This window comes from Hyperolius riggenbachi, chromosome 8 (assembly GCF_040937935.1).
Source record: "Hyperolius riggenbachi isolate aHypRig1 chromosome 8, aHypRig1.pri, whole genome shotgun sequence".
Classification (NCBI taxonomy): domain Eukaryota; kingdom Metazoa; phylum Chordata; class Amphibia; order Anura; family Hyperoliidae; genus Hyperolius; species Hyperolius riggenbachi.
In genome coordinates this window covers 235,533,611-235,547,838 of record NC_090653.1, presented here as the reverse complement: position 1 = coordinate 235,547,838, position 14,228 = coordinate 235,533,611, and the positions used below count along the sequence as shown (strand labels likewise).

At 43.8% G+C, this 14,228-nt stretch overlaps 1 protein-coding gene across 1 annotated transcript in view; it reads right to left on the bottom strand.

Moving 5' to 3' along the window:
• Positions 1–823: 823 nt before the first annotated feature.
• ABCD1 (ATP binding cassette subfamily D member 1) overlaps positions 824–14,228 on the bottom strand; it is a 72,869-nt gene continuing 59,464 nt past the window's right edge. Inside the window, exons 9-10 of the mRNA XM_068248358.1 lie at positions 11,636–11,761; positions 824–8,201 (exon numbers count right to left, since the gene is read on the bottom strand). Of these exons, the coding sequence (XP_068104459.1) occupies positions 7,973–8,201; positions 11,636–11,761 (355 nt within the window). The 3' untranslated portion in view covers positions 824–7,972. The remainder of the gene's footprint in view (positions 8,202–11,635; positions 11,762–14,228) is intronic.

Below are 14,228 nucleotides of genomic sequence, written 5' to 3'. Positions count from 1 at the left end.
TGTGTCTCCCCCCGCCGTATGCATCAAGCTGTTTGCCCGTTTTGTACCGTGGCTGCAGATTTAGATTGCTACGTGCTACTGTGTTCCCCCCAGCAGCTGCTGGAAAGATACGCAAAGAGCGCACTTCTTCAGCGTAGACTGGAGCCGACTGCCTTAAGTGACGGGGATCGGTTCCCGAAGCTGCATGCAGCGGAGGCGTGGGAGCGATTTGAGCGGATGGGGCTGGAGGAAGCCCTAGGTATGTATAAGTCTTTTTACTGTTTTCAGCTCTGATACACTTTAAGTTAATACTGGTACTCATAGGTCAATAATGATTTTTCAATTTTCACCCAACACAGGTTGAGCGCTGCTTTTATTATGGCTTTTGTAGCCTCTGTATCCCCCATTGTAATAAGGGTGGCCAATGTGTCCTCAAGTTTAATTATCAATGGTAGAAAGCAATAGACATCTGGCATTGCCTTTGTCTTAAAGTGGTCATATAGACTGTATCTGTCCACTTAGTGGCCAATTGACCATCAGATTCAATAATTATTATCGAATCTGATGAAAATTGGTCCTGCCAGGTGCATTCCCGATCAACAATTTGACCAATTTCGGTCAGAAATTGGTTGCAAGTATCGATCGGACATGCTGAAAAATCAGAGCCCAACATGGTCGATTAGGAGTGCGTCGGTAATAACCCCGAATTATGAATGCAACGGAACCCCCCCCCCCCAACTCAAATTTCTATGAAAAGTTATAAGTAAGCTAAACTCAAGATACTAAGATACTGTATAATAGCAATTCCAAACAATAAGTACCTGCCAGGAAAACACACACCATAGATTTTGAATCATTTGTTTATTAGCATCGAACCAATAAGAGTAATTTGGTCGTTGAACCACTGATTAAGGCACATTTGATGATTCTTAAAATGGCAATAGACAATTACATTGCATAGTCTGTTAGAACAAGCACAGTCTCGATTTCTCTATTTGGCTATTAGAGTAGACAGTGATCAGCAAACGGACGTACTTTGGAGGGCAATCAATCTCCAGCCCAGGACTCTTCTGTATTATAAGCATACCTAGTATTTAGTCACGGCAGCCATTTTGTGTGAAGCCAATGGGAAAAAAGTGACAACACTGCAGTTTGAATAGAGGTTACACTATGGTTGCCAAGCATACCTAGTATTTAGTCACGGCAGCCATTTTGTGTGAAGCCAATGCTAAAAAAGTGACAACACTGCAGTTTGAATAGAGGTTACACTATGGTTGCCACAGCTTTAATATAATAGTCTCCTAAAAGACTCATTGGCTAACTTGGAAAATCATTTCAATGTGCAGTGTATTCTTCTTTCCAATTGTGCCTCCGTTCTTAAAATGGCTGCCAGCACTTTGATTCCTGCTGCAGTGATATTAACGCTTAGAACTAATACACTGCTGCTCACAAAATGGCTTCTTACATGACATGCATTAGGCAGCTTCACCTTCTGGTGTATCTAATAAAGCAGCCCAAAGAACAACGATAAAAGGAACAGTATAGTAACACATAGCAACCACTGTTGTTGTCACATCTTTACAAGATGCATTCTGATTGGTTGTCAATGGCTCTTGCACATTTTACATTAAATGTGTCCATTTTTAATGAATCCTTCTAAACGATAAAAATTTGTGAGTGTCATATAAAAATATCAAAGCTACAACAATTTCAAAAGATAGTTAAATGCCTTTAAGTGCTTACACTTCTATGAGTTATTTCGTTTATCATCAGAGTACAAAGTACAAATACGTCATCACTATAAATTTTTAACGCTTCAAAAACGTGGTTTATAAAATAGATCCGATCTAGATGGTTAGTAAGAAGAGGAAATGGCTTGGCAGGAAGTTTGGGCAGGTTGAACAGAACAGAGGCTATAGAGAAGATCTTGGAACAAAATGGCTGAACGATGGTTTAGCCACTGTCTTGCCATGGTTATGTCTATACTTGTGTAGCTGGTAATGCCAAATCAAACAGCGCCCACCTACGATGAGATGACCCTTTGTTCCCGGAACACATGAACCCAACATGTGTAGGATATTTATCAACTTCTCCAATCGCTCAGCAATTAATCAAAACGTCAGCGATTGACTGTTTGAGCTGAATATTGCCCCATATGTACCAGGTCGCCCTGCTAAAAACATGTCAACCTTCACAACTCACACAATTCAGTTATTAGCTTTCTGTGAGAATCTTTGTGTACAGTAAGCACTAACTTCAAGATCAATAGAGTCCTCTTGTACTTCTGTGTCGTAGTTAACACTCGTTATGTGTATATCCTTGTCATTTACCCACCCTATTTATTAGGCACCACAACATACAATGTTTGGGCTCTACAAAGCAGTAATTTACTTAATGTAATCACAGATCCTTCCTTTTTAGTCAATGCATATAAATTGGTTGACCAGAAAGTAGCAGCCACTTCCAATTCTCCACATCACCACCTTCTTTACTGAAGCATTTAGCATACATTTTAGAAGGTTTTCAAACCATTTGTTGTAGTTGCAATACAATCCATTCCTATGGGTTGTAGGGATGGAGGGTTGGGGAGGAGGGATGCATGTTAACATGTTAAAGACATTAGCATTGGAATTTTCTTTTTATTAAATAAACCACCCCATACTGGTGTGTGTCATTGGGGGAGAGAGGCATTATTACTTACCTAAGGGGTACTGCTCCTCCGGCCCGTACAACATGCCTGACCCCAAACTGTAAACCCCCCCCCCAATTTCCAGTGCTGAGGTAACTTTAATGCTGCTGGACAAACAGTTACTGGCATTCTGTAGCCATGTGATGAATGGTGCAATGACTGATGGATACAGGAATAATATCTTGTGTGGCAGACAACAGCAAGTGGCTGTTACTTTCTGGACTTATGCAGTGCCTTGGGTTTAGCATGTTCTTCCTTTGTGTGTGTGCCTTCCCTCTCATCTCCTCCCACAAATTCATAAGGATAATACCAGCTTAACTGGCTTCTCTACAACATGGCCTTAGACTCTGCTGGGAGTCTGAGATTGGGATCCCCTATGAGAGACAATTGGCAATGTGACAAGGGTAATGTCCTTTATAAAGTCCTCCAAAAAAAAAAAAAAAAAAAAAAAAAAGCACCAAGTAAATGAATAAAATAATAATAAATGTCTTTTGTAGACTTTGTCAGAATTTCCTCTTTTAAAAAGGATTATATATGTGTTTATCTATTCTGTTTATCACAGCTATTCATACAGGTTTGATTTTTTTAACAATACATTAAATAAAATGTATTCACACACTGGAGATCATTACATCATCCTGCAGATGTTTTTCAGTGGCCTTTCAATGGGAATGTAGCACTTAACGTGGAAGCCTGGCCTAAGTGATCTCTCTGGTTTAGGATGAACTGAAGGTAAGGCTAGATCTTTCGTCAGATTTGTACTGTTCTCTTTGTCCTCATTGGGAAAATCTTCTGCAGCTTCCTGTCCCAGAGGAAGAGCAGGAAGTTAGAGGTAATCTCCCTACAGGTAGGGGAAATGTTCTGGTAACAACTGTCCAATATTGGCCAGTGTCCCGAATTACAAAATGATCCTCAGTCCTTGACCTGGTGACTTCCCTGCTCTGTGGCCACCTTCCTCAGACATGGAGTGAAGGAGAATTTCACCAATGAAGGGAAAAAGATAAGAAAAAAAAACTCAACAGAGGCTCTACTTTAGACTGACAAGATTAAGCCTCCCTGGACTCTTACTTGAAGGCCCTTATTTGATTAACTTTTACTCCGGAGTTTCCTCCTAAGTAATATTGTCACACTTTATCAAAAAAATGCCCTTTAAGCCACTAGCAAGCCAGAGAATACTCAGAATGATTTTAACAGTATTTTTTCACTTAGTTTTGGTACTTTTTTGAATTGCAGAGTGCTAAAAAGTTATTTTGAAGAGAATATGCAAAAAATATCTCCTAGGAGATAACTCAGGTAAAAAAAATTAATTTAATAAGGACTGAAGAGTCTAAACACCAAGATGGTATTTTTACTACTTAAGTACTTGTGTCAGGTTTCCCAGATGAGGTTTAGGTCATAATGCCTCAGGGAATCATGGGTTTCTATAAAAGGCCTCATAGGCTGTGGCTTAAAGAGAACCTGAGATGGGGGCCTTAAAAAGAAAATATACGTACCCGGGGCTCCCTCAAGCCACCTCCGGCCTGATCGTTCCCTCATCGTCCTCCTCTGCCTCCTCCAGCAATTGGCCCCGGAAAGTCCTTCAGTCCGGGGCCAACTGCACATGCATGGGATGCTGCCAGCGACGAGAATGTGCACAGGTGGACTACACGACATGCTGGGGCCAGGTATGTATAATTTTCTTTTTAAGGTCCCACCTCAGGTACACTTTAAGAGGTATGTATACTGAACATGGGGGCTGCATATGGAAAATCAGCTAAAAATTGCGCAGGCAGGCTGCACATGGGGGTATGTAGCATCTGGGGGGATGCATATAGAAGAGGGGATCATGCAGCACCAGTGGGAGGTGATGTAGAAGAAGGTGGTTGTTATACATGGAAAATGGGGTTTACTTCACTTGCAAGCACAAATATAACATACATGCCAGGGGGCAGTAGAAAAGAGATGGCTGGGGTGGGGTGTCAATAAGTAAAAAACTGGTGCTTACTAGGAAAAAGTCCCACAATGCACTTCATCATGAAATACTGAAATCGCTGAGGAGGTAACAAAATGCTGAACGAACGCTATTGTATTCACTGAAACCCTATGGCCACGCTACATACCTGCACACTGGACAACTATATACATTTACTAGATCATGGCTATAGATGATACATAATCCTTTATCTCTACACTGTGCATTTCACTACAATTATCATTACTTTAAAGCCTGAAATTAAACTTGTAATATTTAAACAATTAAGTGCCCCCAAAAAATCATTTTAGATATTTTTTTTTTGCTTTTCAAAGAAAGTCTGCGTTGCTGTCAGACCATCCCTTTCCTGTTTCTAAAGCACCATGGCAAGCTGAATGGGGGAATCTGATTGGCTGCTGTGGGTGGTAAGAACGTCCTTCCTGCAGACGTGTTAGGCTAGATTCACAGTGGGACGTTGAATTTTGATGCCACGTTAAAGTCGCACTGCAAGCTTACAACGCAACGCGCCCAAAAAGTGGCAACGCAGCGTTACCGTCGCATACAGCAGATACAGTAAAAAATACAGGCAATGAAAAGTAGGCTTCCAAGTCATTACTGAGCATGTGCAAACAGTCCAACGCAGCTAATAACGTGTATAACGCACTGCATGCAGCACTTTTACTTAACGTGCAGCGTTAGACACCAACGCAACGTGTGCACTGTGAACAGGGCATTGATTTTTCATTGCAGTGAGTTATTCTGCGTTAAATGCTGTTTTAACGCACAACTTTAACGTCCCACTGTGAACTTAGCCTCAGTGTGAAAATTGTATTCTATGAAAATTGGTACAAGCCTGGCAGTAATGCTCAACTGAAAAATTACTTAAACGTTAATCTCTGGGCAACTCAGCTGGTTTCCTTGTGGTTCCATAGTAATCTCAAGAAAACCTCACCCAGAGATCCCCCTTCCCCTGGAACAGAAGCCTCTGCAGCCTTCAGAATTAGTTTATCAGCTATTGCTTGGGTTAAACTCTGTGCAGGCGCTGTTCTCATAGCAAGTTGTGCCGTGACACCTTCGGCACTGCAGCCACTGGCGTAACTACAATTCATGGGGCCCCCCAGCAAGACTTTGCTGCCCCCCATTGTTCACACCCTTTCCCTTGCCTCCCCTTGGTGCCCTTTGTGGCCTTCTCACAAGGGTCATTAAACTCGTGTGGCCATCATTGTCTTCACACCCATAACAAGTGTAGCCATAAAACACCTGATCTGAAGGATGGTCCCCTGCATCGGAGGAAGGGAAGGTTAGTAGTTGGGGTCCTCCTGCGATCGCTGGTTCTGCTCCACTCTAATTACGCCCATGACTGCAGCTCCTTCTCCCTATCATTGTTCCTTCCATAACACAACCTCCTGCTGATGAAATACCATCTTTGGAATTAGTGAGTCAGCTGAGGCCGGGCACACACTGGGTCCTTCCTTTTTTTATTTTTTTTTTTTTGGGGGGGGGGGGGGGGGGGGGCTTTGCGACCACATTTTCCGCAAAGGATCCATTTTGCTGCAAAATACAATAGCATTAGAAACTTGGATTTGCAGGCAGTTAACCAAATTTTTACTGCTGAAAAAAAACATGAAAACGTGATGCTGATGGACACAAAACTGAGTTCCATCTAGCGTATGTCTGTAACTTTATTCTACATACATACGACACCAGTAGGAGGTCCTTGAGTGTGGAACAGTGGCTGAGGGAGGCTCAGTAATAGAAAATACAAAATATAATGCCATGCTAAAAACGGTAAACCTTTAAGGCACTACTAAAAGTTAAATAAAAAATACACAGCAGGATAGGTGCCGACTAGTTCAGCATTGCTCAGCTCTTTCTGCCACCGTCTTTCCTATGTAGTGAAATATTTAGCATTGCCTCCCCCAAGGAATGAGGCCAATTATCCACATGACCCATAGCAACCAATCATATCCTCTCCTTTATAATCTAATCTCCACTAGAAAAATCACAGCGAGTATTTCACTGGTTGCCATGCAATGACTTCAGAAATTCCTGGTACCTGAAACAGACACATACCAAGCATCACCAGTGGGGATCCACACATCAGGGCTCATTCATCAGAAAGTGCAAGGAAAACTGAAGGCAGCTGCACAAAGCCACCAATCCGGTTTATGCAGAAAATGGAACAAGAATAACAAATGGTGACTGTAAGCAAATGCGTTACTTTTGCTCCAGGTTTCTTGGTAGATACATTAGCCCAGCTATCCCTATAGATCATGGAGGCATAGTGTGATCCTGCTGCCATGTAGGGGACAATGGAAGGATCCCTTCATGTATAAATGTTGTGTGGAGGCTCTAGTCATGCGCCAGCATGGCGCACTGTGATGTCATTCTACTCTGATGATATCACTATCATACTATAGTAATCCCAAAGATCACACACCAATGTCCAGCAGAGGTGGTGGGTGCAGGACCAAGTAGCCACAGTCCATAAGTACCCAAAGAAGGTCTGCACACCACTTTAACAGGTACTTTTTATTGCTCCATCACCATATACAATCGTTTCGGGGCCACACATGGTCACCTTTGATGATCATGATCCTAACTGTGCCTTGACAAAGGGGACCCTTTGTGCCTCTGAAATAATCTTCCGCTTTACGATAGATTGTGTGCATATGGTGATGAAGCAATGAAAAGTTCCCGTGAAAGTGGTGTGCAGACCTTGTTTGGAAACAACAAAACTATGGCCTGAGAGGAGGAAACTATACTTTTCTCATACCAGCCAACATACAATTTTATCTTTTTGCAGCTTTCATAGAAAATGCCCCATTAGTAGTTCTACAGTTCGATTCAGAAAACAGGTTCCACTTGTACAAGAATTAGTGGTGCGCAGGACCGTTACAAAACGGAGGCAGATTTGCTCCTACTGGCATTGAACAGGGTACATAGGAAACACCTAATGCCTTCTTCACATTTGCTTGGCTCAAAACCACAATACGTACATATGTTCAAGGTGGGAACAGAAATGATTCCTGCCTTAGCTGACCCAGCCTGCAGGAAGACCACATTCAGAGTCGGCATCCAGTCACATGGCATCCAATGACAGAAAAGTGCATGTTGGCTCCTGACCTGCCAGCATGGCATGCAACAGTCTCACCTGCACGACGTGCAAGCTGGACATAGGAGTCTCTGTGATATCTCAAGCAATGCTCCAAATCTGCAGCAAAGAATCAGATCACTAAAAAAAACGAATGCTGTGGTTAATATCTCCAGCCTAGAAAAGATGTCGGACCACAGACAGGGTGCACAGTGACAGCGGGGTGCTTCAGTGATGGCGGTACTGGGTGCTAATGCCCTTACATAGATGGCTCAGCAGACAGGAGATCTTCATCGTCGGGCACTTCGGAATCCTCTCCCAGCAACTGGCAAAGCTCGTTGAGCCGATGCTGCATTTTGGGCATTCCAGCTAACTGCTGCTCCAGACGCTGCTTCTCCTCTGTGAGTGAGAGACGTGCGGCAGTGTCCAGCTTCTCAAACTTCCAGCCTCCTTCACCATCAAACTGCAGGAGGTGAGTGTGGTACTTCCTGCAGGAGAAGAACCAAAGTGTAAAGTCATCATGGGCAAGGAAAGCCTATCTGATATAAAGACAACGTGCAGGGTTAAAGTGAACTTGTAAGGAAAGAAGTGCCCCGATGGGGTACTTACCTTGGGAATAAGCCTAATGAGGCTTCCCCCATCCTTTTCAGCACGGGGATCCAGCGCTGGCAGCCCCTGCTTCAGTGTGCAGCGATAGTTACCAATCCGGCCGGAATAAAAGTTCAAAGTATGGATCCGCGCACAGTCTTGTCAGGAACAGTGTAACACTTATTGTCCCATCACACTCATACAATCATTTGACTGTACACCAACGAACATTTCAGGGCCAATCTGGTCCCAATTGTCAAGGCTAGGACAGACATACACGGTCAAAAGATTGTATGTGTGTGATGGGACAATAAATACACTATTCCTGACAAGACTGTGTGCGGATCCATACTTTGAACTTGGAATATAACTTCGCTGAGGATCCGGCAACAGCAACCGCTGAACAGAGGTGTGCGATTATTTTCCTTACACGGGGTGCGGGGGGGGGGGCACTTCTGTCAGCACGGCTGTTTCTTTGTGTAAGGTGCACTTCATCAGACACTGTCTGTATTTATTCTATATTGCACAGCACTTTATTATTATTTAGTATTTCTAATTAATTGGTCTATTACGTAAGAACTTGTTCGTATATATCTACTGCTGATGGGCTTGCTCAATCTCCTTTTGTACTACTGTTCTAGTGGCATCTAGTGTAGTGTGTGTCTCAGTGCATTTTACCACCATTTGCCCAACACTTTTCTTGCTAAACAAAACTGTCTGTTGATATGTATTTAGAGGTTGCCAAGGGGACCAAATTGGAGAGCATGTGCTGTATGTAAAGAATAACAAGAATTACTCCCACCCCAGCCAGCCACCCCAAAGGAAGAATGCTGGGGGTTTTTTTTTGGGGAGGGGGGGGGATTTCATTGTTTGCCATAGGCACCATAGCACCCAGACATGCAGGGCCGGTTTAAGCAACAATGGGGCCCCAGGGCAAAATAAACCTGGGCCCCCCCCCCCCCCAATAGATACCCCGGAGCAAAAATTGGCATTAAGGGACCTTTTTTGCAGCTGGTATAGTCAGGGTTTGAAGCCCCAATCGGTCGGAGCTCCACATTCTGGCTACCCCAGCCTGCATGGGGGACAAGGGGTTTAAAAGTTTCAGGAGGGGGGACCCCACATAAATTTAAAAAAAAAAAATTCCTACACTCTAAACATAAAAAAAAATTGGGAAAATAGGAAAAAAATGCCAGGGATCTTCTTCATACAGCCATATTGCGGCTATATAGCGATCCCTGGCCAAAGCGCTGCGTATGGACCCCCTGGAAACCCCGTCAGGAAATTTACTGCTCTTTCTTTTGATGCATGTAAAATTACACTACCGTTAGGTTTGCTACTAAAAGTGACATTTGCCGCATTTTAAAGTATACTTTTTTCCTTCGAAACTTTAAAATAGATTTTCTCAAAAACTATAAGGTCTTTTTTCCTTATTCCCAATGATCTCCTTAACATATCCTGCAAATTTAGGGTTTCTAAAATTTAAGGTGGATTTGCTATTAACCATTAAAGTCGGCTGGTTTTTAAATGTGTATTTTTTTCCTTTGAAACTTTCAAATCGATTTTCTAAAAAACTATAAGGTCGATTTGAAAAAAAAGTTTTCCTCTTGTAGCCACTGGGGGCCCCTACAAGCTCTGGGGCCCTGGGGCAGCTGCCTCCTTTGCCTCTATGGTAGCGCCGGCCCTGCAGATATGACTCTGTTGGGGCAGGAGCACTGTTCTGCATGACATCACTCCCCCACTGCTCCGATGGCCCTTTCAGCCCCCCCTCCCATATTCCCTGTACATGTGTACAAGAGTTTAGTGATGACAACTTTAACACTGTCCTTTATTTTAAATCAGCAGTGTTTTCATAAGCAGGGTAGGTGAGGATTCCTCTCTGTTTTCAGGTAGCCCGGTGCCCTGGACCCCCTTCCCATTGGCCAGGATGCATCACTTCTTTTTATCATTCACATTGCTGTAAGAGGCAAAGTGTGTTCACCACCTAACAGAGGCGATGACATGCAGATGGGAATGGGTTGTAAGTGCTAGACGGGGCCTCAGGCGTGGTGTGTGCAGACGCTGAAGGAACACGGCGGCGGTGAGGACGTCCTGTAATAATATATGCGCATTGATTTTATATTTATGTGAGTGCAATAAATTGTGTCTTTTAAATGTATTAAACGGATTTATGCTATGAGAGCATTTGTCTCTTGAGTTTCAAAGGTTGGCAACGCCCGGAGGATTGTATATAGAAGAAAGCGCTTATAGCTGGTCAACATAGGATCAGCCCGTTCAGTCGGTGAGCGTGCATTTTATCTATATACCACTGTGGTGTTACACGTTTTAGAGTCACGCACCGAGCACTTATGGTGTTATGGTGTGGTGCTAAAGCTGGATTACGCTATGTTGTCCCTGTTTCTCTGAGTACCATTCAGGGAGAAGGTGATCTGCTGCGAGGGATTGCAACACGTATATGCTCTGTCTACTGATCTGTGATATAATCAGCCATACTTGCTGGTAAGCGTATTTTATCTGGAAATTAGTTTATGTGGAGCGCAAAGTGAGATCAAGATTCAAGTAGAACTATTGTGGACTCATGGGGGTTTTGGACTTTGTTGTGTACATAATATATATCCTGTAAGGAAATTGTCCTACCCCTTATTCTAGGTGGACTTTGAAAGAATAATGCAATACAATGTCATACATATTTTCTCCCACAGGCGGACTGTTCTATGATTAATGGTGTGCACATTATTGCAGTCAGAGAGATTGCTGTGATACATATTTTTTCTTCCTGAGGAAGCACTCCTGAGTCGAGTGCGAAACAGCTGTAGACCATCTTTACGTTGCTTGTCCTCTCTCTCCTGGCTGACTATTGCTGTGTCTGCATGTATTGCTTTTAAATGGATTTTTGAATAAAGGTCTGGTTTTACTGGATGTTCCCAGCGCTTGGATCTCTACAGTTGCTGATGTGTCGCTATTACACTGGGCTTTGAGCACTCCGGAGTGACCCAGTTTGGCAGTCCTGTGCACCTCTTTTCTACCTTTTGTACATATTTTTTCTTACAGGTTGTTGATTGTATTTTGCGAAGGGTTGTCGATGAGCGCTTCACCTATTTTTCAAAGTGCTAGACTGCCATCTGGTGGTGAAAAGGAGGTTTTACCTTTCCTACTAACAGAAACACACTCCTGGGAAATTGGTCAACATCGGCCCTGCTCTTTGATCAATTTATTTTAATTTAGTTAACTATTCAGAAACAAAAAAAAAAGTTTGACCAGTAATAATGACATACCTTGTTTTGTCTACTGCTGACTTATTTGTATTTATTTGTAGCATGACGGTTGTAAAGCTTACCAAAGAGAGGGTCTGTGGGTGATAGACAGCAGAGCAATCCCAGCATCCTTTGCAGATTGGAAGATCTTGCCTTCCACATCAATGCTCACAGCACTTGTGCACTCATCCAACAAGGCATATTTTGGTCTAAAAGGCAAACAGGCAGACTGTTAGAGGAGCTCCCACCAGCAGGTGCCTCATGTACCCAACTCATGTGAAAGGTTCGGCATGTGCTGCAGGCTGAGCAGCATTATAAATCCATTAACCAAAAATTTTACTTTCTGCGCATGTATTCAATCACTTGCGCGTCCAAACCAATGTTTAGTCATATGACAGTACAGACAATGAGAGAGGAATGTCCAAATTATTTTTTGTACATGAAACTGCTTCAGCTTAAAGGACCTCTGTCGCGACAATATCAAAATTTAAAATGCATGTAAACATATACAAATAAGAAGTACGTTTCTTCCACAGTAAAATGAGCCATAAATTACTTTTCTCCTATGTTGCTGTCACTTACAGTAAGTAGTAGAAATCTAACATTACCGACAGATTTTGGACTAGCCCATCTTCTCATGGGGGGTTCTCAGGGTTTTCTTTATTTTTAAAAGCACTTAGTGAATGGCAGTTGCTCCGTCCAACTGACAAAAAAAAGTGTACAGTGAGCAGGGAAGCTGGCCAGAATCTTCGTATAAATCTTTTTCAGGGAATGTCTTTATGAAGAATAAAGGCCATGCTGAGAACCCCTTATGGAGAGATGGACTAGCCCAAAACCTGTCAGTTATGTCATATTTCTACTACCTACTGTAAGTGACAGCAACATAGGGGAAAGGTGATGTATGGCTCATTTTACTCTGGAAGAAATGTACTTCTTATTTGTATGCGTTTTGAATTTTAAGATTTTCGCGACAAATCATCTTTAAAAGGACAATTGATTTGAGAAGGCTGCAATATTTATTTCCTTTTAAAATGATTCCAGTCACCTGGCAGCCTGGCATATCTATTTGGCTGCAGTAGTGTCTGAATTGCGCCAGAAACAAGAATGCAGCTAATCCAAAGAAGCAATACCGCTGCACCAGTGGTGAAGTAAAAATCCAATCTTTATTGCAGCATTAATGGACAGCACAGTAAAATAGCTCATGCGTATTAGAGCAGAAACATGGTTCCTTAAGGTCCATACTCACGGGGGACGGCCGTCGCCGCAACCACGTGGCACGGGCGTGTTGCGGCGACAGTTCCCCCGTGTGTATTACGCGCGCGCCCCGAACCGTCGCCCGTCGGAGCTGTCGCCAGGCAATTGACATGTTCAATCGCCGGCTACAGCTGTCGCCGCAACCTCGCCGCAACTGTCGCTACTCCCGCGTGTGTACGCGGGATAGCGACAGGAGACCTACGCAAGTGAATGGAGCATCCGGCCGGGGGATGCTCCATTCACAAACAGCTTCCGCCGCGTCTCTGCCTTTCTGGCGAGACGTGTGGACAGCTGTCGCTGGCAGGGAGCTGTCGTCCCCTGTTCACGTGCACACATGCAACGGGGGACAATTGTCCCCCGTGTGTATTTATCTTTAGTCTATGTTGCAACAGGGGGTGCTCAACACAAATGAAAAGATTTAGCTGCCAGAGGTAGATTCCAATCCAAAGTGGAACCGTGAAGACTGTACATATAATCCTCAGCGCTGTTGTTTCTCTCCAATCATGCTGCTATAGCCTGCAGGCACCCAGTGCTTATAAAGGGTATACAGTGTCCACCACCATAGGACAAACAATATGCCAGGCTTAGTATGATTTTTACCACAGGGGGTTACACTTTTATTCCACAATTGCATATGTTAAAAACAAAACAGCTTACATTGTGGGTCCATGCAAACTGGACCCAACTGCATAAAATTCGCTCATAAGGTTTTTGCACTGACTGACATCAAAGTGCACCTTATTACATATAGATGGTTGCTCAGAGATAACCAGTCTCTCCTTCCCTACCAGGTTTCGGCTCTATGCTGTCATCAGGGGATTTCTGGTGCAGCGGGATTCCTTCTTTGGATCGGTATGTTACGGCCTGACGTTTTCCCGCTCCCAGTGGTATGAAAATGTGGTGGTTGTAGCGACCCATTCTTGGTCTACAAAGTATGCAGCTAATCTTGTCAGATCTGACAATGTCAGAAACACCTGATCTGCTGCATGCTTGTTCAGGGTCTATGGCTAAACGTATTAGAGGCAGCAGGATGCCAGGCAACTAGTATTGCTTAAAGAGAACCCAAGGTGGGTTCTAAGAATGCTATCAGCACACAGAGGCTGGGTCTGCATATACTGCCCAGCCTCTGTTGCTATACAGTTCCCCCCACAGGCCCCCCTGCGCTCTGCTTGCCCCCCATAAATCAAACGCCGAGCTGTCGACACACAGCGTGTCGCAGCCAGCTGTTTATCTCTGCATCTGTCAGTCATGCAGCTCCCCTGCCTCCTCCATAGCTCCGGTCCCCGCCCACATCCCGTCCCTCCAATCGACAGGGAGGGAAGGGACGCGGGCAGGGACTGGAGCTCTGGAGGAGGCGGGGGAGTGGCAGAGACTGACACTTACAGTAATAAACAGCCGGCTACGACACGCTGTGTGTCGACA